We start from the raw sequence: 21893 nt of genomic DNA on the forward strand, positions 1-21893 counted from the left end.
ATGGTAGCGTTGAACTTCTCCTAGAGAACCAATTTTAAAAAAGTATAATTTGCTGGTAGATAGTGAACGCTTTGTATACAGTAATACTGCTTTTGCCATAGGAGCTGAACAGAGTAATAAAGATAGGTACATCACAAGTAAGTGGTTTCACACTTTAAACATGGTTAAAACATGGGGTGGGAAATGGCCTTTGTTTCGAATAGAGCAGTGTCAGTTCTGTAGAGGTGAACTGCATTCAGTTCTTTGTAGAAAATGCTGTTAAAAACTGTGCTTATCTGATTTTATTATATATTTTTTTTTAAATCTAATGTGATTTTACTGAATTGGCAAATGCAGCCTGAAATAAATCCTGTGTGACAATGAATCTTGCTATTTGTTCCTGTTTAAAAAAAATCCATGTAGATGGATTTTAAAGTAACTAAAGGACAAATACAGATCCATTTTTGGTCTGTTCTATATAGAGGTTACCATAACGAAGAATCTAATCCAGAAGTGTATTTCTCAGTTCTCTGAAATTTCAGTCATTATTTAGTGGGTACTGCAATAGCTGTCTAGACTTTTTTTTGGGGTGTGGGTTTCTTTTGTGTTTGGGATTGTTGTTTTTGGTGGTGGTGTGGGGTTTTTTTGTTTTGTGGGTGGGTTTGTTGTGGGGGTTTTTTGTGTTGAAGGACTCATTTGGATCCAAGAAAATGTAATAGACCTATCTATCCATGGAATAGATTTTTTTCTTCTAGGTGAATCTAAATTACTTTATGCCTTACAAAATCAAATTCTGCAGTGCCCTTTTGTTTTCTGTCCTATCACCTGAACTAACAAGATTGTCTGATCTATATGGACAAACCATGTTAATATCTGTAGCAACCCCAGGGTCAAAAAGGAGATATTGTGTATGCAGTGCCCCATAGCAATAAACTTCAGTATTGCTGCAAACATGGATTAGTCTTAATTCTGACAACTGATAAAACAAGCGCTGTCATGATCATTAAAGTCTGTGGATCTTGTCCTTAAAAAAATAATAATAACAAAAAAAAAGCTGAAATTGGTACTAGTTCCTAAACTGATCAGAGATTTATTAAGTTTCTCTGTAACCACATGTTTCCAGTTTGCCTTTTGATTCCATATGTAAGTAGATTTGGATGGAACTTAGAATAGCATTTTGTTCTGTGTCACATTACTACTTCTGAAGGTACTCAGAATCTGTTTAGATTTAATTTTATTTGGTTTTTTGCAGATGATACAGCTGTAGAGGAAAGACTGACCTTCATGACTTGCTTTACAGGATCCAAATAGTGAAAGCACAATGGACACTTTTTAGAGTTTTACAGAAATAAAAAATCATCTAGGAACAAGAATATTGGACTTGGAGAAATAAGACTTCAGAGAGCCCAGAAACTGGTCACTGATAAACCCTATTTGGCCATACAGCGTGGGAATGAATACTATTGAGACGGCAAAGCTTGAAGAGCATATGGAGAGTCAAAACAATGACACTTCTAATGGCTACTCACGACCTACTCTCTCCGTCACTGAAGAGAACAAAAATGGCACTAGCAAACCAAAGGGCTTGTCTAATGGCTTGCGAAAAACAACAAAGAAATACCCTGATTACATCCAGATTGCTATGCCTGCTGAGTCTAGGAACAAATTTCCTCTAGAATGGTGGAAAACAGGCATTGCCTTTGTCTATGCTCTCTTCAACTTGATTCTAACAACTGTCATGATCACTGTGGTCCATGAGAGAGTACCTCCAAAGGAGTTAAGTCCTCCCTTGCCTGACAAATTTTTCGATTACATTGATCGTGTGCAGTGGGCTTTTTCTGTATCAGAAATAAATGGAATGATACTACTTGGATTATGGATATTCCAGTGGTTGTTTCTTAGATACAAGTAAGTAGGTGTTTTGGTTTTTTTTTTTTCTCGGCTGTATGTTTTCAGAATGTTTGTTTCCATTTTTAGCTTTGGGTACAAGAAATTTTATGGTAGAATCTGTAGCGATATTGTACAATGGGGCTGGCAGCAAAATGGCAAAGGGATGACTCCTTTAGAAACTGTACTGTTGTCTAGGCTGAATACAGAAACACAGGCTTCTGATTATTGCATAATGTTTCTAAAATCTGAATTAGATACCCATGTTGTACTAATCAATTTTATTCTGGAATTGGGCTTTTTACTGACATGGCAACATTTAAACAGAGGAAATCATGCTGATGTAAAAAATCGCTTCCAAATTTGATGAAGAACCTACTGTCCTCTGCAGCTAGATTGGAAGCTTTTCCTTTGTCTTTGTTTACTTAAACTATGCATATTTAAGTCAAGTATGTGCTTATAATATGGGACTAAAAAGAGAAGGTCACAGAGTCCCGGAAAACTGTGCCTGACTGCACAACCAGGTTAGACTGAGGCCACGTTAAATTGGCGTGAGCTTTGTGGTAGCTCTGTACTGTTACGAGCTGGCACTGAAGAAACCTTTGGTTCAGAGAAGTGTGTGGTGAAGAGCTGGGGATGGAGCTACCCCTTAGTTCCAGGGTTTTAGCTGTCTAATAGAGCTAGAGCTCCATAACGGTTGTATGTGTATCCTGCATGTGAACTTTGTACTCATTCTTTCCCCTTACCCCCCTTTCTCTGCTTTCAGATCAATAGTGGGACGCAGGTTCTTTTTTATAATGGGAACTTTGTATCTGTACCGCTGTATTACTATGTATGTTACCACCTTACCTGTGCCTGGAATGCATTTTCAGTGTGCTCCAAAGGTAAGAGTCTTTGCTCCCCAGTCCTTGCTTTAGTCTCTGTCTAGAGTCCTTATGGCTCAGGCCATAAGAACAAATAGAAGCTAATGTTCCAGGTGTTACTAAATAACACAAATTACTTTCAGTTGATGTCTTCAGCAACAGATTGTGCTACACCAAAAATCGTGAGATACACAAAGAGCCTCAAGTTGTTGATGCAGTTAAGATGCTTTAAAGGAGAGTACCTGTGTCAAAATAGTTCTGCTACCAAATTAGTAAACTTGTTTCTGAGGCTCAAGCCACTCTTAATACTGAAGCAATACTTATTTCATAGATAGTGGGGTACCTGTTTGTTCAGTCTTATTCTTTCACATTGGGACAATTTAGGAACATAGTGGATGAACTATTTACGAACTGGGATCTATTTTAAAAAATCTTCATTTACATACCACTATTGTAAAGACTCAACTGTTTTATTCTAGTAGCTTGGGGAATGACTTTGTGTGTTGTGGATTGAGAAGTGGGAAGAGGTAAGCAAAGGAAAACTTAACTGTCTCTGCCAGAAGTACGTATTGCTAGGATTAAAGCAGGAGTCATTACTTGAACTCTGGAAAGACATGATAGCTCTTCTGGATTTATGTTTTTGTCCCATGTGAATATCTTTCTGATTACATAAAACTTAGTTATCCTTTTATCTTGCTTGGTTGGTTGTTTGTTTTTTTTTTCCCTCTGACTTTAAATAGCTAGATGAAACTGTTTGCCTAGTGTCTATGAGAAACCAAAAGCTGATCCTCATGTATGTTTTAAAAAAGAATCCTCTAAATCTGAATAAGTCCTGACTGAGCTTGTAACCAAATCTAAAATTAAGTGAGTTTGAGGGGTTTTTGCCCTGTAGAAGAATTGCTCAGCTCCAAACAGAATGACAGAAGCAGTATGCAAGGTTGTACTGTATTTGAGCTAGTTTTGAATGGGTTTTATCCATTCCATCAATTGCTATAATGATACCTGACCTTCTGAATTCTTAATGTTTACCTTTACAGTATACTGTGCATCTCATTTTCATACAATGCATATTTTTAAATAGCCTGGGAAAGCATAGACAGGCTGCTAGTGTTTCCAGCTGATCTTTAGCACCTCTCAGCTTTGATATGCATGTGCATTTGTTTAAGAATATGGGAAAGAAAATCAAAGAAAATGAAGATGTGTCCTTTTTTCCCTGTCTCCCTGACTCCACATGTGTTTGGGCAAGAAGTTTACTCAAGTTGCTTATGGTGTACCTTAAACTTTTTTTTTGGTACTCTTTTCTGGTATTGTAGTTGAATGGAGATGCGCAGGCAAAGCTTCAGAGGATCCTGCGACTGATTTCTGGTGGTGGTCTATCCATAACTGGATCACACATCCTGTGTGGAGACTTCCTGTTTAGTGGTCATACTGTGGTATTAACGCTGGTCTACCTGTTCATCAAAGAGTGTAAGTGCTGGTATTTCAATGGTCTTCTCTTGTTCTAATCCATTGCACTGGGAAAACGCATGCTAAAAGTGCATGTAAAGCTGTGGCCTTCAAAGTTACTGGTCAGCCATACACAGACTGTACGTGTATGGGTTTGAAATATAAATCATGACTCTGAGTGGAAATGGAATGTGGGTGTAGTGAAAGTGGTGTGAGCTTTGATTAAAGGCTTAATGCGACTAAACATGTTTGAAGTGTGTACTGGTTGATTGAAGCAAGCTAGCTTTTCATTATTCATTGACAGGTTACACAAATTTGGGGTAAAACACTATAGTTAGGCAAATTAGCTCTGTGCAGGTTGGCTGATACACCTTAAATTTTAAAGGATTTATTTTGTGGCTTGAACACAGCACCATTGCACACTAAAACTACATGCAGAAGCGAAGCTATTTTTTGTGAAGTGTGCTGTACGTTAGTTACTGCAAACAATGAAAAGTTGATTCATGCTCTTTGGATGTCTTCTGCTAGAGTCTCCTACTTTTTGCCTCTTGGAGTTGATTGATAAGAATTTGGCAAGCACACAGAAGATATAGTTGGGGTTATGGTTTCACCCTTTGCTTTGCATTGCAATGGTGCATGTCGGGGAATCAATCTGTGCTGCACACACAGCATTGATTGAAGCTTTAGAGAATAGAGCACCAATTTCTGAATCTGATCTATGGTAAGCAATGCTTGTACCCTGGGAACTTGGCCGCTCATGAATGCATAGTGAGGAGTTCCTTTTTCAGTTCACGTATTTGGAATTGGAATCTTCTCTCCTACTGTTGTGTCCCAAACTATGCAAATGCTAGATTGGCTCATGGGAATGTGTAATTCTCACTGAAACAAAAGACAGACTAGCCAGCATTAGCTGAGTGCCTTCCTCTTACGAAAACATTGAGGGAAGGAGGTGTTGCAGTGCTTTGTTCTGCCTTACACAAAACCCACGATATAGAAATGCCTGTTTCACATGGCAAACTTGAAATCTGTGGATGCAAGACATTCTTCTTCAAACAGGGATATAAGATGCTGCTCATAGTCTGCTGATTCTTAGGCCTGGGTCTATCTTGTAAAGTGAACATTACTGAGGGAATGCCATGTGTAACTCATCAGTATTATTAAAACAGCCTAATACATTTGTTGTGTATATTTTTGCAACTTAATGCTGGTCACATACCCTTTCAATATCTTTAGTACCAGAAGGATGCAGATAACCCAGTATGTTTGAGGCTTGTATAACTCCTGTCCTTTTATCCTAAGAGGTTTGAGGAATTGTAATGTACAAATCCTTGTAATAAGCCCTTTGCTGCCTAATTGTTTGGCATATGTTTCAGTGGACTTGTACTCTATAAATGAGAGATGAATGGCTTTCCTTTCTCTGACTCCCATATAATTAGCAAAATGTTATCCGAGCAAGGGCTTAAGCCCTATAATTGCTCTGAATTAGAGGTTGCTTATGGTACTTTTTCTGCTCTTTTGATGACACGTCTGCAGTACGAGATGCATTCTGAGGTTTTTATTATTTCTGGCTTAGTGGATTTTTTTTTTTTCCTGCTCTTCCTTTCATCCTTTGCTGCTTCACTTATTCCCCTACATTCCAGCTTTTTCTCCCCAGAATAGTTATTTACATTTTTAGCCTTGGTTTGTCTGTCTTGCTTGGGGCTGTTTTCATCAGCTGCTTTAGATGACTTGGCTCCTTATATTTTTATTATTTTTTTAAATCAGTAGATAGAGATTTATCTGCAATGTTTTGGGGGGAGCTAAGAGACTTTACTGTCGTGACGCTTGCACCAAAATTTAAGTCATCCCACAGTAACTGTTTTGCACAGGCCTCTCAAACTACTGCTGTGTAAGCTTGTTGGGATCAGTAACTCTTCTGCTGGTATTGTGTGAGAGTAAAGGGTGACCATTGCCCCACAAGGCAAGGGGTGCCAAAACCTCCCACTGAGAGTGAAATGAAGCCCGTTAGCTTGTCAGAAGTTATGAATGGTCATTGTGACACCCAAGGCATTTTTCACTGGGGACAGAAGGGCAGAGGAACTTTTCCATTGAAGTGGCTTAAATGCGTTTTGAAGAATAGCTTCACTCCCATTTGTTAACCTTTAATGAAAGGGTATAAGTTCACATACTGTACTTCCCTGTACAGTGTATTCTGTTGCACAGAACAGAAGTTTCATGCAAAGTAGTTAAAACCTAGGAATTAAAATACAAGTATCTTTTCCTGTTTAATTCATGATTCTGCTCAGGTTATATCAATTCTAGACATTTTACTTGAGTGTAAGTTTACTTGAGCATAGACTGTAAAAAGAGCAGTCTCAATACACCCAAGTAAAATAAAGCATATGTCTTGCCTCAATTCTGTCTCTTGCCCTGCACCCCATACCCTAGAAGTGATTTAACTGAAAAAATTAATTTGACTAGAAAATGGGTGACAGTGTTGTCTGTCTCTAACTGCAAGCTCTTCTGGGTTCATTTTACAAAGTAAGAAAACCTCATTAAGTTTGTGTAATTCTTTAGTGTTGTTTTCTGTGTCAAAATAGGGTTCTTGTACTAGTGTGGTATAAATTAGTTCTGCTTTAAAATTTAGTAGCCTGAATTAAATAATCATAGAATCATAGAATGGTTTAGGTTGGAAAGGGTCTGAAGATCATCTAGTTCCAACTTCCCTGCCATGGGGGGGGACACCTCGCACTAGACCAGGTTGCTCAGAGCCCTATCCAACTTGGCCTTGAACTCTGGTAGGGATGGGCATCCACAGCTTCTCTGGGCAATCTGTTCCAGTGCCTCACCACTCTCACAGTGAAGAATTTCTTCCTTAAATCCAACCTAAATCTCACCTGTTTAATCTTTTATTTTTTCCCCTTCCCTTTGTAGATTGCTATAGCAACATATGGCTTTTTTTATGTGTGTGGTTTTTTTTTTTCCCATCACCTTCCTATTTCACAGATTCACCACGTCATTTCTGGTGGTATCACTTAATCTGCTGGCTAATGAGTGCTGCTGGCATAATTTGTATCCTTGTTGCTCATGAACACTATACCGTAGATGTCATCATTGCTTACTATATCACCACACGGCTTTTCTGGTGGTACCACTCAATGGCTAATGAAAAGGTGAGTAGCAAATACCTTTTAGAATCAATGTATAGCCTGGATTTGTTAATAGTGCTCAAAGGTCAAAATTAGTTCTTAATTTTGAAATAAAAATAGAAGTTCCATATTGAAGTTTAAACAAATTGGGCAAGGAGTTTCACTTTACTGTGGTTTAAGTAAATATTTAATGAATTAAGATGTTCTTTTTCGATCTGTGGCTGTTACTAAGTTATTGCAAAAATTATTTTTACACAGTTAATTTTTGAAATTGCTTAAAAACATTTTTTGAACTTCAAGGTTTTATTGCTGTAGTTGATGTGTAGAGTAGCCCTTGTTTGTCTAAGCTTATGAATAAACAGTAGTTTAGTTGTAAAATTTATGACCAACCTGAGTTACCTAGACCATCCTAAAAATCTCGTGGTAGTTCTGTAACTGTCACTAAAATTACATTGTTCAGAAGGTATCTGCTGCAGTTGTTTTAAGATAGGAGCATAAATCTTAAGCCATTTCAATCTAGTTTTCAACTGTTAGTCATCAATGGAAACGTGACATGCCTGAAAGGACTCGCATTCAATGATGTGAGTGCTTGGTCTCCCTGAGTTTTGTACAGCAATGAAGCATCTTTTTCTGTTAAAGATGCTCAGTTTGTAGTATACATTTGGACTATGATGTATATGCTACCTCAGTACTTTGTTTTTTTTAGGCTAAATGCACCTTGTCTTCACAGAAATGCATGCAAATATATTGCATTTTTGTGGTTGTTGTGACTCAATGTAATTGATTGTAATGCTTTAAACTGATCGTCCGTTTCCTTTTCTTCTTTACCTTCTTGTGCCAATACAGACTTTAAAGGTCTCTTCACAGACGAATTTTCTCTCTCGAGCCTGGTGGTATCCAATATTCTATTTCTTTGAGAAGAACGTGCAAGGTGCTGTTCCTTGCAGCTTTTCCTGGCCAATATCTTGGCCTCCCAGCTGCTTCAAATCTTCATGTAAAAAGTATTCACGGGTTCAGAAGACCGGAGAGGACAATGAAAAATCTACCTGAAGAAAAGGAAAGCATCTGCTCTGTTTTTTTGTTTGTTTGTTTTCTTACCAAAACGTTAATGCTGTAACCAAAGTTCTTAAGAGGACTACACTGTAACTGAAGAAGTGGACCAAGCTTCTGTGCAATTGGTTGGAAAGACAATTGTAGACACACATATTGCCATTTCGTATGTTCTCCTATCATCACGCTGTACAGACCTATTCTACTCTTCAGTGCTAACAGAATGCACCGCTCTCGGGACTCTTCCTTTTCTTTTTTTTTTTTTTTTTAATTAAAGAAGAAATGGAGCAGGACTTTGCTTTACTAATGAGATAGAGGTGCCAAAGCCCACGTTAACACTTTTATTACTATCACTCATCCACAGAAGCACCCAAAAATCTCATCTTCAGAGTCTGGAGTGCATAAGGGCAAAACCATGCTAAAATGTAAAGGCACGGTATCAGCATATTGAGGTATATAAAAAAATAACACAGTTATGGGAAGTGGTTTGTTGCGTTATTCTTGCTAATGAAGGTAAGGCCTTTGTGTGACTGGTACAGCTGGAAGCGAGTCTTGAGGTTTTTTACACTCTGGGTATGACTATCTTGTGACCCTGAAATCTACTTATCACCATTATCTCCCATATATTCTACTATATACAGATTTTTACATTTTTATGAGTAATTTTATATCTAAACTGTTGTGCTACCTGATGACTTTGCAAATTAGGAATAGCTGCTAACATCAGAGCTCAAGGAGCCGAAAGTTTTATTTTTAAAAAAGGACACAGTTTCAAAGTTAAATCTTTAATTGCAGCTGGCCTTGTCTATAGAGCTATACAGTGCCTATCAGTGTATGTATATGCATATACACAAAAGCACACACTGCTGTGTAGTTAAACACCTATTAAACAAAACTGCTTACTGGAAAGAATGATCATACAATTCTTCATTCGGGCAAAAGCCCTACAGATCTCACCTTGAGGAATGCAAGGCCAGGTCCAAAACAGGGCTATAGTTAAACTTTTAAATTTTAGTAGCTATCTCTTGCTGAAACTATGTAGCAGGTTTGCTGGGGAGCCATAGTTCTTTTTTTACCTGTTGGCACATGTTTCTGTAACTTACCTTAAAGAAAAAAAAAAACCAAACCCCAAAGAAGTGCCAAGGTGAATACCTACAACAGTAGCATTTCTGCAAGTATTACCTAAAACCATTTCATATTAAATGACACTGTGGTAGAACTCACATGCGGATTCCCTTTTTTCCCCCTCAGGGTTTCAGTCCAGTTAAAATGGCTATTTAAGCAAGTTGGCTGAGAATGTGGGAAATCACCATGGCCGTAAACATGTAACAAAACCACAAATTAACAGCTACCTGGTTCTTGTTGGGTTTTGTTGGTTTGTATTGTTGGGAAAGCAAAGTAGAAAATTAGAATGCCACGTTTAACTGTTTATGTTCTGTATTAATTTCTGCAGTTATCTTAATTTTATTTTCAAATTTTCAGTAAAACCTGATGGCAAAGATGAAACTGTGTTAAGTGTTGAGGTGGTACTAATATACAGGAAATGCTGTTTATTTTTAAGAATGTCTTGAACTGAGTGACAAGTGTGAACATGAGAACTTGCTTTTAAGAAGTCCAGTTAAAGTTATAAAATGCAATACAGAGTATTCAAATACCATTTTTTCAGTTAAGGGGATCAATTGCTGTGAGTTGTACATGAGAATATTAATGTGCATTTCAAATATTTTTGTGCATTCTCAAAGTAATACAATAAACAATGTTCCTTACAATAAGTCCTTGTTAAAACTTAGCTAAGAGAGAAATTCTGCTGATGTTTGGTTTTGTTACTTTAAATAAGCTTCTCAGAATCTTACAACATGTCCCTGGAAGTTGGGGGGGGAGGGAGGGGAAGCATACCCGTGTTCTCATTTGCTTGCTCCTGGCACACCTTGAGCAGCTAAAAAGCCAGTAGCAAAACATTTATATAAAAGTCCTTTTTACGTATCATACAAATGAATCTGTTCAATGTCAGTCTGTAAATCTCCCAGCATACTCGTGACAATACTACTTCATAGAGCATAATACTTTTTTCTGAAGCTGAATTCCAAGCTTTGTGGTATCTTAAATATCGTCATGTTAAGCCATTGTAGTAATACTGTCTTTTGGAAATCATGAGTGAATTTCATTAGTAGTAAACATGCCTTGAAAATAACTCCATGAAAGGCATTCCAGTAAGGAGCTTCAACAGTGATTTTCATCTGGTGGCTGAATAATAAATACTTTGATAGTCTACGTAGCTAATTGTCTGCATAACCCCCACCACGTCTCAGTGGGATTTCTCTAATATTATAAAGAATAATAATAGAATTTATTAATGCAGGATGTTTGTTTTCTTTACTCCTGTTTTGGAAGGAAAAAATATGGAAGTGATGAAATAGAACAAAGTAAAGATTATGCTTTTGTTGGGTAGTGTGAGCTTTCATTCTACTGCTGAATTTGATAGAAACTTCTATTGTAATACAAAACTAAAGTTTAAATGGCAGCCTGAGCTCAAAATTTGATTCCTTTTCTGGCTCAGCAGTCCCTCAACTGCTTAAATTTTCTCCATTGTATCAAAGCCCTCAAAAGGGTGTGTGTGTTTAAACAGCAGGAAACCCCAATTCTCAATTGTCTCAATAGCTTTAAACTGCTTCTGCAAACTTAGATGGTATAGACGTATTTGAAGACTCTTTAGGCCTACATGCAAGGTGATGAAATGGGGTAAGTAACAGTATATGCTAGTGCTTACTGCTATAGTTGTTTATCCAATACAAATTACAGATGGTACATAAAAATTAATTTTAATAACTTGGTGATCATTGTATATACATACTATGGAGCTGAAAACATGGTTTCTCATAGTAAGGAAAAAGGATTGCAGTGGGTAAAAAGAACAGGAGGGAAGTAGACTTCACTTAATGTAGTGATTGCTTGATTGTAGGCTGATTTGGGCTGCTTATGCTCAGTGTTTTGCAGCATGTCCCTGTATTTATTTTTCCTAGAGTTACAATAATAATCTTTCTTACAGATGTCACACCAGCTGCACCTGTACTGTGACTCTAAATAAAATGCTCCTTCTGTCTACTGAAGAGCAGTTACATGTTGAACTTCCCAAATACTTAAAAACAAAGGCACTACAGTTGTACATGTGGTGTATCAGTATGACTTGGATGCTGTTGGGTGCTTTGCATTTATGAAACAAGCTTTCTTAAATGCCTAACCTAAACTTAAAGCTGGATTTAAAAGGTTAGCTTGAGTATTTAAAGAAATGTGGTGCTCCATAGTCATGATATAGATGTGTAATTCCAGTGCCTGAAATAATTAACATATATTTGAAGCCATTGTAAATTGACATTTTTATGGTATGTGCTTAGCACTCCCATGTGGACGTAAATGGTACTAAATGTTAGTCATTCTTCATTGCTGTTTCCTTGGAAAGATAGCTACAGCTGGGGTGGTAGCAAAAAAAGCTGTGCTAAATTTTGCCATGAACTCTAGTACTGGATTTGCCTCCCTCCTGAAAAAAAGGGGGGGGGGGGGGATAAGAGAGGGAAGGAAGAGAAACCCCAAGACTCTACATGTTAAGATACACTACATTCATGTAATAAGAGAAATAAAGCTCAGTAGCAGAGACAGAATGGGTAAGTATTTTTAGAGATGAAAGAATTATCTTGATTAGATTATTGCAAATCCACTTATCTGTATCTTAAGTCAGAATCTGTTCAAACACCAGCTTTCTTCCATGATTAGTATCTGGCTAGACAATTTATCCTAAGTTGTTTGGTACTAACCCAAATTCTTTTTTTCATTTTGGTAGATACGAAGTATGATTTACAGTTCTAGAGACCAGATCCATTAACTTCAGGGCAAGGTGAAGAACTTTCCCACAGCTCTTTTTTTTAAACTCACAAAAAGCTATCTTAAAGATCCAGGGGTAATTCTGAAAACAAGTCAAATCTGTAAGATATACTGGAACCACTTTTTCATTTTTCATTTGCTGACAGACTTAAGTGTAAATCTCCATGGTCATCTTGATATTTTTACAAGGTATATGTGTTGGACTTACGTAGAAGTCTTCTATAGGCACACAAAAACTAGAGTGATACTCTTGAGCACTTCTGAATTCAGGTGTTCTATACCAGGCATTGTAAAAACAATGTCTTAAATTCAGTTTCTGAAGAAAGGGGTCTTAAAAATAAATATTTTTGTTGGACACCACTCAAATGAGTGTTGCTGCATAAGTGCACGAGAAATATCCTAGCATGCCACTGAAGTAACTTTGTTTATAAAGTCAGCCTTCATATGCTACTTTATGATGCTTCCCAGTGTCCAAAAAAACCACCAAGCCAATTGTACTGAGAAACTGAGAATGAAGACAAAAGCTTTTGTTCTGCTATTTACAAGAAAAGGAAGATGAAAACATTGAAGTAGATGATGGTCATTATATTGCTTTTTAGTCGAAATAGAGCTAAAACTACACCCAAATTCCAAGTAATATGTAATTAAAATTGTTTATGTGTAACAGTGCTGAAAAACCCTATAAGGAAATGGGCAGTATTAAGCATTCCACAGTACAGACGTGTGTTTGTCCTGTGGACTATGCTAGTTCTCATCTATAACTTAAAATATAAAAATCCAGTGGGAGATGCTTAGAGACCTTATATTTAAACATGATCAGTAAACCTTCATAAGCTCTTGTTCCAAGCTGTCACTATCAGTTTCTAAAACAAAAAGGCAGTGCTGCAGTGCTTAAAACATACTGAAGCTTTTTCTAGCTGGCTCAAGTTGCCACGGATTTAACCATTTGATTAAATCTTACTAACCTAGAAAGCAGCACTGAAGAATTTCGGGCTAGTTACAGGTAACTTAAATATTGTAACAAAAAGTTCTAGTTCTGAACTAATCTTCTATTTTGGTAGATAATCTTTCCTAACAAAACACTTAGAATGCCTGAATGATATTCTGAGATGAAGTAATAATATAGTGCTATCTCTAGTATTTATCTGAAGTACTAATGTTGATGATTCTTTCCTGGTGAATACTAGTTCTTAAAAAGGAAGACTTGACTTGTTTTCAGTTCAAATATTTCAATTTCTAAGGACTTGGAATTTAGCACGTACTATAAGAAGTTAGTTTTCTGTGACTCTTTGCTGTGGGCTAATCTTTAACTTAAAGATGCAAGCCAGAGAGGAGGAGAGGGTGAACCCACTCTTGCTGGAAGTAGTTTGTGGCTATCTGAGTTCAGATTATATCGGCTGCGTGGTACTGGCAGTCTTATCCATCCCGTAGTAGAAAAAAGATGCTGTATTGTATTATACTATTCTATGTAGTGTTCACTCTTTTCCAAATGATTCTGTGTTGGTTGGCCCAGTCATTTCCCTAGATGAGGAGTGAGTGTGTTTGTCCTTTTCTTGCTGCATAGTTAGTCATAACTGGTTTTAGTTCTAGTAAATGTCAATGGAAAAAAAATGTAGATCCATTGTATACAGTGCCTAAAGTGTTTTTTAAAATCTCTATGCATGGGTTTCTTCTAGCAGGAATGCTCTTCTTTCAAGCTATGCCTATATAATCATAATTCTTGTATTTGTCCTCTGCATAATAAGGTCTTTAGAACGTTAGTATTTGTGAAACTGCAAAGGCATTACACAAGAATCTCCTTTGTGCCAGTTGAGATTATTTTTCACAAAATAACTGTTGAAATGTGTCTGAAGGTGACTCTTCCCCCTACCCCCCCCCCCCGCCCCCTTTTTACTTAATGTTGTTAAAGGAAAAGTGATCAGAAACCAGTCTGAAGTACAGGCGTTTTGAGTAGTTGGGGACCGAGGCACCGTGCAAGTATGTGTGCGCAGGGAGGGCGCTCTCTGGCGTATGCAATACTGGATGCAGTACACAGGCTTCTCTGGGAAGATACTCTAGGTTGTACTTGCATAGTAGGCTGTGAAGCATCTTTGCTTGTCCTTTTGAGATCCTTTCAGACTTTGGGTGCAGTACCAAAGGTGCCAATAGCTAAAAAGTATAGTGAAGATCACGTACAAATTGGAAAACTATGAAAGGGGCTGAAAAGGCAGACCACTGTAAAACCAGTCATCAACTGCATTCTAATCCAACAGAATATATAATCTGGTGTTACTTCAAGCATGTGAGTTGCATTTAAAATGAGTGGTTCTATATGCTTTTTAAATGAGTATTACTATTAATGTTATTGTTTAAATAGCAACAGGAGTGCTGAAAACACCAAGAGGGAATCTATCTCCCTGATGACTTTTACATCTATCAATGAAGTTTTTGTATATGGACCTTAAACAATATTGCTCAATTCCAACCCCTCTTCCCTTTTTAGTAACTTGTTCTCTGTGGTTTGTTACTTCCATAAAAACTGGGTTTGCATTCCCCTTTTTTTCAGTTTGTTGCTACTCAAAATAGTGTTTATACTTTGGTCTAGGCTGCTGTGGACTCCTGTCTTCGCCTGCCTCTGTTGACTGCCTTTTCTAAATGGCTGAATACAGAAAAGTAGGATTTGCATTTGAGAAGGCTCCAAAATTAACACTGAAGCCAAAAGGTATTCTTGTCAGACACGTTTGCACAATTTGAGACTTGAAATTATTTTCAAGTACAAAAATCTAACATCCTAGGGCACACTTTTTATCTCAGGAATCAATTCTTGCTTTTTAAATGTTTAGTACATTAATTTGTGTTTATTTTCCTGATGTAGGAGAGCATGTGTGAGATGTAAAAAAGATAAATTCTAATGGTTTTGTAAGGTCAGGGTCACACTAAGGAACCTGAAAGTGAAGGAGGAAGTACTAGTTTGTGGTTCTCTTGCTTCCCATGTAACTTTGAGGAGAACTCCAAAGACTTATGTAAAAACAGTACAGGACGTCACTTTTAACTGCAACATGGTGTCATCCTCATCGGCTGATCAGTTTTCTTGCATGATTTCTCCTAGGCTGAATCCATAGCTCTGTACATTCATTGGAGCTATGTATCCAACCTGGAAAAAAACAGGCAAGAAAAGCTGTTGGCTGCTGAGGAACCTTAGATGGTAATATAGGATTGCTGTAATGCTGGTGTGATAAGGAGTTAACATATGGCTTTTTTTATAGCTTTAGGGTCCAGTTCTGCAAATGCTGTACAGCATAACACTACAATATCAAATGATACTACTTGGAGATCTTTTGTGCTGTAGTTCCTACTAATGTTTCAAACTGGGCCTTGTTTTTATTTAAACTTATGATGTTCATGATTAGTAAGAGTTGTTTTTTCTGTTGCAAAACTTTCAGGATGACACTTTCTAGCACATGTCAGCTATTTTGGTTAAGTGGATGACAACTGAGTGTTGTGATTTGCTGTATACCATGAGATACTGATGTTGCAATCTCTGTTCACTGTGTTAAAAAACCCTATTGCACTAGTTGTACTTTAAAAAAAAAAAAAAAGGCAATAATGTGAGCATCTTGTAGCTTTTCTTTCCAAAGGTGCTATCTGTCATGAGCACTTGCACTGCTGACCATGAAATTGGTAAAAACATGTTAAAGAAATTGTCCTATGTGATTTACTCAGCACATACAAGAAGCTTCCCATGGTCAGCCTGTGTACTAACAAATGCAATACTTTGTTGGACTACTTACATGATCACACACATCTTAAAATTAAAACCCTATGTGCATTTATGGTGCTAAAGTTATCTTAAAAATTATCAAGAGTTGATCTTCTCTTCTTACCCATGAACATTAAGGAAAGCTGTTGTGACACCTTTTCAATAAAGCAAATTTTCTGTACATCTTCAGCCTGTTCAAAATGCTTTTTATATAAATATGACCTATTTCTGCTTTATATAAAAACAGCAAAACATTATAGATTTTTTATTTTTTCCCCAGTGCAGGAGAGCGTTAGGAGTGCATGGATTTAGACTACATGTGCAAGATAAAACTTTCATACGTGCTTAGGATGGCTAATCTTCTGAAACTCAGAAAATCCAAGAATTGTATTGGACAGGATCAAGGCATAGGCTAATAGTTTTTGAAGAAAAAAAAAAACCGAACAAAACAGTTTTCTGGCTTCATCATCGTTTGGAGCCTTGGAGAGGATGTGAAATGGACAAAACTGTATTAGGAGAATACTGATTATGCAATGTAGATCCATGGCTTGCTGAAACTTCTGAAAAAAAACCCCAAACTTGTGACAGAACATGACCAGATAACAGTATCTAAAGAACAGATGTGAAACTTGACATAATTATCAAGGCATTTCATAGTAGGGCATCATAAAAACACATGAAAGCACCTTAAACTAGGACTGTTTACATTGTGAAACAGCAATGTAATTTTCTAACTTTGTTTCAAAGCTTCACAGGCAACCTTCTCTTAAGATGGAAATCTTATCTTGTGCTTTCTGGTGCAGAAGATACTGTTGTGTCCTCTCCCCTACCCTCCATTTGATTATTATTTAAATTGTATATAATGAAGAACAATGCACTTCCAAATATTTTCAAAAGGCATCTTTGGGCAGCAGTATCTACACTTTCCCTCCATGGAGAATACAGAGCCATTAGTTCTTCTTAAAAGCCCCTTACTTCTCAGCTTGCAGTTGTAAAAGTATCTGCCTGTAATACATTTAGAAGTGCTACTATAGTCAACTCTGAAATAAGTATGATGCTTTTAATTGATGGGGACTCATGAACATGCAGAGCGGGTGCTATGTCCAGGTGCGGGCTGGTGAGCAAGCAGGGTACATGTACAAGGGCGCACCTTGGAACACAGTTAAACTCCCTTCTCTGGAGTAGGTTAACACCCTGAGGTTCTGGTAACTAAACTGCTATCTTTCATATACTGGAATAAGTTCTCTTGAATTACTTGCACCTAGTACTTCAAGAAATATAAATGGGTTTCTCCAGGTTCTATTCTAAGGAACTTCTGTGACTGTGCAAAGAATATTCCAGGTCTAGAGTGACTTAAAGCAGAAACAATCCCACTGTCTGGATAAAAGCAGGGATGGCTGGGTTTTTTTTGGGTGAAGATGGATCGTCTAGTAGTGATAGCCTATATTGTGTCTTGTTACTTGTCTCAGTGCTTGCTTTAACAGTAGGGCACTTGGAAGAGCCAAAGATAGAACAAGGTCATCCGTAACAGTTCTAAGCCACATTGAAATACAACTTTTCTTATTTTTTCATAACTAGATGCTTTAGAGAAAAAGGTGGTGGTTTTTTGTTGGGTTTTTTTTTTTTCTTTTAATTTACCAAAGAAGTGCTGTCCTTACAGAAATATTGAGATAGATGCTGGATGCTTAAATGCCCTGCACAAACAAAACCTTTGCAAGCATGTGACAAGCACCTGGCTGAGAGCGGATTTTTAGCATTAGCATCTGATGTAAGTTGCAGAAACATGTTTGTCACTGCACTGCTCTAACTCAGAACTTTACCATAATTTCAGTATTTTTTTGACAAGGGTTTTTTTTGTGAAAAAAGTGCCTGTGGAAATAAAAATCCAAAAGTTGCCTGCAAGCTTAAATAAAGCTTAAAAAAACCCACAGCCCATACTTGAAGAGAATGGGTGCTAACTCAACAATTGTATAGAATAACTAGTCAATACTCATAAGTGTTGAGAGGATTCAAAGGCAGAGAGAAAGTTTGAGAAAGGAGTATTATGTTGCTTTTGAGAATTTACTGTATTAATTAAACTTCCAATGTTTCTGCTTGGGCCTTAGCTCTGTGACTAATAAAAAGGAGTTAATGGTTATCTTTAAAGGAAAATTAGTTAATTTGAACTATTGTATTTTTTTTAAAACACTCATTTTAATGACAGTCTCTGGTGGGTTTTTTTCTTTGCTTGTTACATGGAGGGTTTGGTTCGTTTTGCCCCCCCCTTTTTTTTTCTTTTTTTTTTTTAACCTGTTAAAAGTAGTCACCAACTGCTTTAATTGCTCAATTTAGGACAAGCATTTTGAGGAATAGATTTTTGTTAAGTGCAGAATTAAACAGGGGTGGTATTTATTATGCTGATACGAAGACTGAGGAGTAATGATTTCCAAGGAAAGCACCATAGTGCTAAAACTTGTATATGTAGTTACTTGGGGTATGCAGAATATTAGTAAAGTACTTGGTTATATTTTGCTATTTTATGCTTTAGAAAGAGGCTATTTAGTTCTAATTTTAATTGGAAAAGCTGACTTTAATGTTGCAACAACTTACTATTTTTAAGTAGAAACATCCATTTAATGATACTTCAGAGCAACCTTTTACAGTTGATCAGTAGATTCACTTAAAACTATGAAAATAGTTCCCTTTTTTATCAAACCTAATGGGAAATTTAATCTCTGGGCAACACATATGCCACTGAAACCTATCTTTCAACTGCGTATGGAGGCAAAGACACAATTTCTTTCGTGTTACTTCTCAACTAGACTGAGAAGGAAGAAGACTATGCTCTTACATATAGAAAATAGGCAAACCCACTAATGTGTTTCAGCTGTGCTGAATAGCTTAGCTTCTTCCTTTCAGACTGCAGCACTTAAACTTTGAGACTCACATTTGAAATGTCTTTGGTTCAGATAAATTTTCACCTGTTATTTCTGTATTTTTCTAATAGATATATTTTATTGGTGTACATTGTAATTACTACAAAAAAAGCTGCATTCTGTTCTGCCAATTTAAATCTGTCATCTAGTTTTTCCTACTTTGTTTAATCCATGGCTAGTAAAATGTCTGTTTTCTGTTCATGTTAGACTTCAAGAGATGTTGCATCCAGTTGCCTTAATTGCTTGGAGGAAAACTGACCGTAACCATTTGAAGCTTTATGTATTTCTAAAATTGCTCTAACTTCTGTGTAATTGCAATAAAACCTTTTTAATAGAAACCAGCCACTGTTTAAAGAACCACTTGTCACTATCTTTATTCTATGTTCAAATATTTAAAAACAAAGAACACGTTTTAATGGGTAAACACCACTTATTCTTTCCATTTTTATTTTGGAGGGTCATTTTAAAGGTGGTGTACTTGTACTTTGCCCACAATGCTTTTCTCTTAGTGAGGGAGCATGAAGAGCACCTCATCCTCAGGGGGTGGAGAGATAAGAACTAAACCCCTATTTTCTCTGTGTGCTGTTCTGCATTTATTAAGCAGCTACTTAACGTAGAGCTGGGACATTGTTCCAGGTTAGTCCTTGGTTATGAAAACAGAAACTTTTTGTGCATTACCTGGAAGTGACAGCTTTTGTATTTGGGAAGGGGAAGAAGGATTTGTCTGTATTTCATTTCCTTCTACACCCCTTAGGTGTTTGCCTAAGGGGCATTTGGAATTTAAGTCCTGTGAGGTGGTGAGGAGCAGTCACTTAATTTTACTAGCTGGACACGTGTGCTTATATTTAAGGGACGACTAAGCTCAAGTGCAGAGTCAGTCAAAAAATAAAACTAAAAAACCCTAAATAAAAATACACCCCCTTACAACAACTAATTTTCCATTTCACCGTGCTTAACAACGCCCCCTTACACTCACACCGGGTGCTGTGCGGCCGGCCCCACTGCACCTGCGCTGGTGGCGGCGTGTGAAGTCCCCCGACACCTCCCGCCGCTCTTCCTGCGCTCACCTTGCGGAGCCGCCGCTATCTAACGGGCGCGGCGGGCGCGGGACCCGGCCCCAGGGCGGACCGTTACCCGCCCACAGCGCCGGCGGGGACGGGATCAGGGCGTCGACAGGCCGCGGCGCCCGTCCCCGCCATCTTAGGCCGCTAAGCGCCGGGAGGGGGCGGCGGGGGCGTCGCCGCCTGAGGGGATGGCGGCGGCGGGCATGGCGGCTTGGACGTGGCTGCTGCGGGCCCCCACCGCCACCGAGCTGCTGCTGGCGGCCCTGTGCTGGCTGAGCTGCTACTGGCTGCTGCGGCGGCAGCGGTCGCCGCCGGGGCTGCCGCCGGGCCCGGACCCTTGGCCGCTGGTGGGCAACTTCGCGTTCGCGCTGCTGCCGCCGCCGCTGCTGCGGAGGTGGGCCGTGGAGGTGCGGGGCGGCGGACGGGGCTGCCCCGCCTTCTCCCCCCACGTCTTCCTCACCGGCCTCACCAAGCTGTACGGCGGCGTCTTCCGGCTCTTCGTGGGCAGCCGTCCCTTCATCGTCCTCAACACCTTCGGGGCGGTGCGGGAGGCGCTGGTGCAGAAGGCGGAGGTGTTCAGCGACCGGCCCTCCGTCCCCATCGTCCTCATGATCACCCGCAAGAAGGGTAAGTGGCCCTGGCGGGCTGCTGTGGGGCTGGCCGGGGAAGTGGGGGTCCCGCTCGGTGGTGAGTGCCGCACGGTTGATGGACTGCCGGGGCCGTACTTGTCAAGAGCACCGAGCGGGACCTGTTCGGTTTTGTGGCTGCCGGGATTTGTGATTGACTTTCGCGAGTTACAGCGAACCGTCTGCTTGCTTTTCGCTGATGGTGCGTGTGCCTTGCTCTGCTGGTGACACCCTGCAGGGAGAAACGCGCCCTCCCTACCTTCAGACGAACGTGCAGCATCCGTGCGAGCTTCGCAGCGCCGTGGTGCGCACCGCAGGCGACAGCGCGACGCTGAAGCGCCCGATCCCTTTACCTCTGCTTGCAGGGAAGGGGATGGCGTTTGTGCGGGCATTCAAGGGACAGCTAGTCTGTCACCTCGGGGCTTTCTGATTGTGGCTGTGTCAGGAGGAGACATTTCGAATCCTTTGGCAGCGGTATGAAACTGTGCGGTTGCCCAGTGCTTGCCAAGGTAATGGTGGCTAAGATCAGGCTTCTTGGAGTCCCATAGCTGTGCAGTCTGCACTGCCCGCATGCAAGCTGCTGGGATGTTTGCACGTGTGTTATTCTGCTTGTCAAAACTTACTGAGCGTATTTGTTTCGTTGGGGTTTTTTTTAACAGGTCAAATGAGAGTTCACTAGCTTTCGCAAAAAAAGGGCATGAGGAGTTCAAACACATGATGGCAAATGCACAGTTAGCACTTCTTCATGTTTAGTCTTTAGGGTCATTACAGGTCTCAGTGTTTGTGCAAAACTGCCTTCTGCTTTCCGTTTAAGAGATACAGCCCAGGAGGCTTGTTAATGTGCTGTGTTATGAAACTTGTTTACCTTCTTTTTTCAAGGCCTGGGGAATCTATTGGTTAAGTGCCTGAAACTTTTATCTTCAATTTTTTACTGTACCAGAATTGCCCCAGTAAGGATAAAAGGAAAGCGAGGCACTTAGATCGTGTTTATTAAAAAGCAATCAGGTGCCATTGGTGTAATTGGTTTAAAGGATAAAAAAATAAATTAGCAATGATATTGGTTTAATTATATCAGTTGGAGACATCTTATTGGCATGTTATAATAATTGTTGTAATAGTATGTGAGTATTTTTAGGTCCATTTAGCAAGGACTTTAAGGAAACTTAAAGTTGGGGTTCAAACTTAAACAGGGGAGATTTAGGTTAGATATAAGGAAGAATTTCTTTACTGTGAATACTAGAACAGATTGCACAGGGAGGTTGTGATGCCCTACATCACTGTTTCCACCCCTGGCAGTGTTCAAGGCCAGGCTGGACAGAG

At 38.9% G+C, this 21893-nt stretch overlaps 2 protein-coding genes across 6 annotated transcripts in view; both read left to right on the top strand.

Annotated features, from left to right (window-relative positions):
- The window catches only part of SGMS2 (sphingomyelin synthase 2), a 35646-nt gene extending 24547 nt beyond the window's left edge, over positions 1-11099 (top strand). For all 4 annotated transcript variants that reach the window (XM_030492724.1, XM_030492722.1, XM_030492721.1 and 1 more), the window contains exons 2-6: positions 1232-1887; positions 2633-2750; positions 4043-4196; positions 7161-7327; positions 8150-11099. In XM_030492724.1, coding sequence (XP_030348584.1) covers positions 1433-1887; positions 2633-2750; positions 4043-4196; positions 7161-7327; positions 8150-8353 — 1098 coding nt within the window. In that variant the 5' untranslated portion in view covers positions 1232-1432 and the 3' untranslated portion in view covers positions 8354-11099. The remainder of the gene's footprint in view (positions 1-1231; positions 1888-2632; positions 2751-4042; positions 4197-7160; positions 7328-8149) is intronic.
- Positions 11100-16255: 5156 nt separating this feature from the next.
- Positions 16256-21893, top strand: part of LOC115610290 (cytochrome P450 2U1) — a 30725-nt gene continuing 25087 nt past the window's right edge. For both annotated transcript variants that reach the window (XR_003992172.2, XM_030491537.2), the window contains exon 1: positions 16256-20574. Coding sequence is in view for 1 of the 2 variants with exons in the window: in XM_030491537.2 (XP_030347397.1) it covers positions 20136-20574 (439 nt within the window). In the remaining variant the exon portion in view is untranslated. The remainder of the gene's footprint in view (positions 20575-21893) is intronic.

Source organism: Strigops habroptila, chromosome 7 (assembly GCF_004027225.2).
Source record: "Strigops habroptila isolate Jane chromosome 7, bStrHab1.2.pri, whole genome shotgun sequence".
NCBI lineage: Eukaryota > Metazoa > Chordata > Aves > Psittaciformes > Psittacidae > Strigops > Strigops habroptila.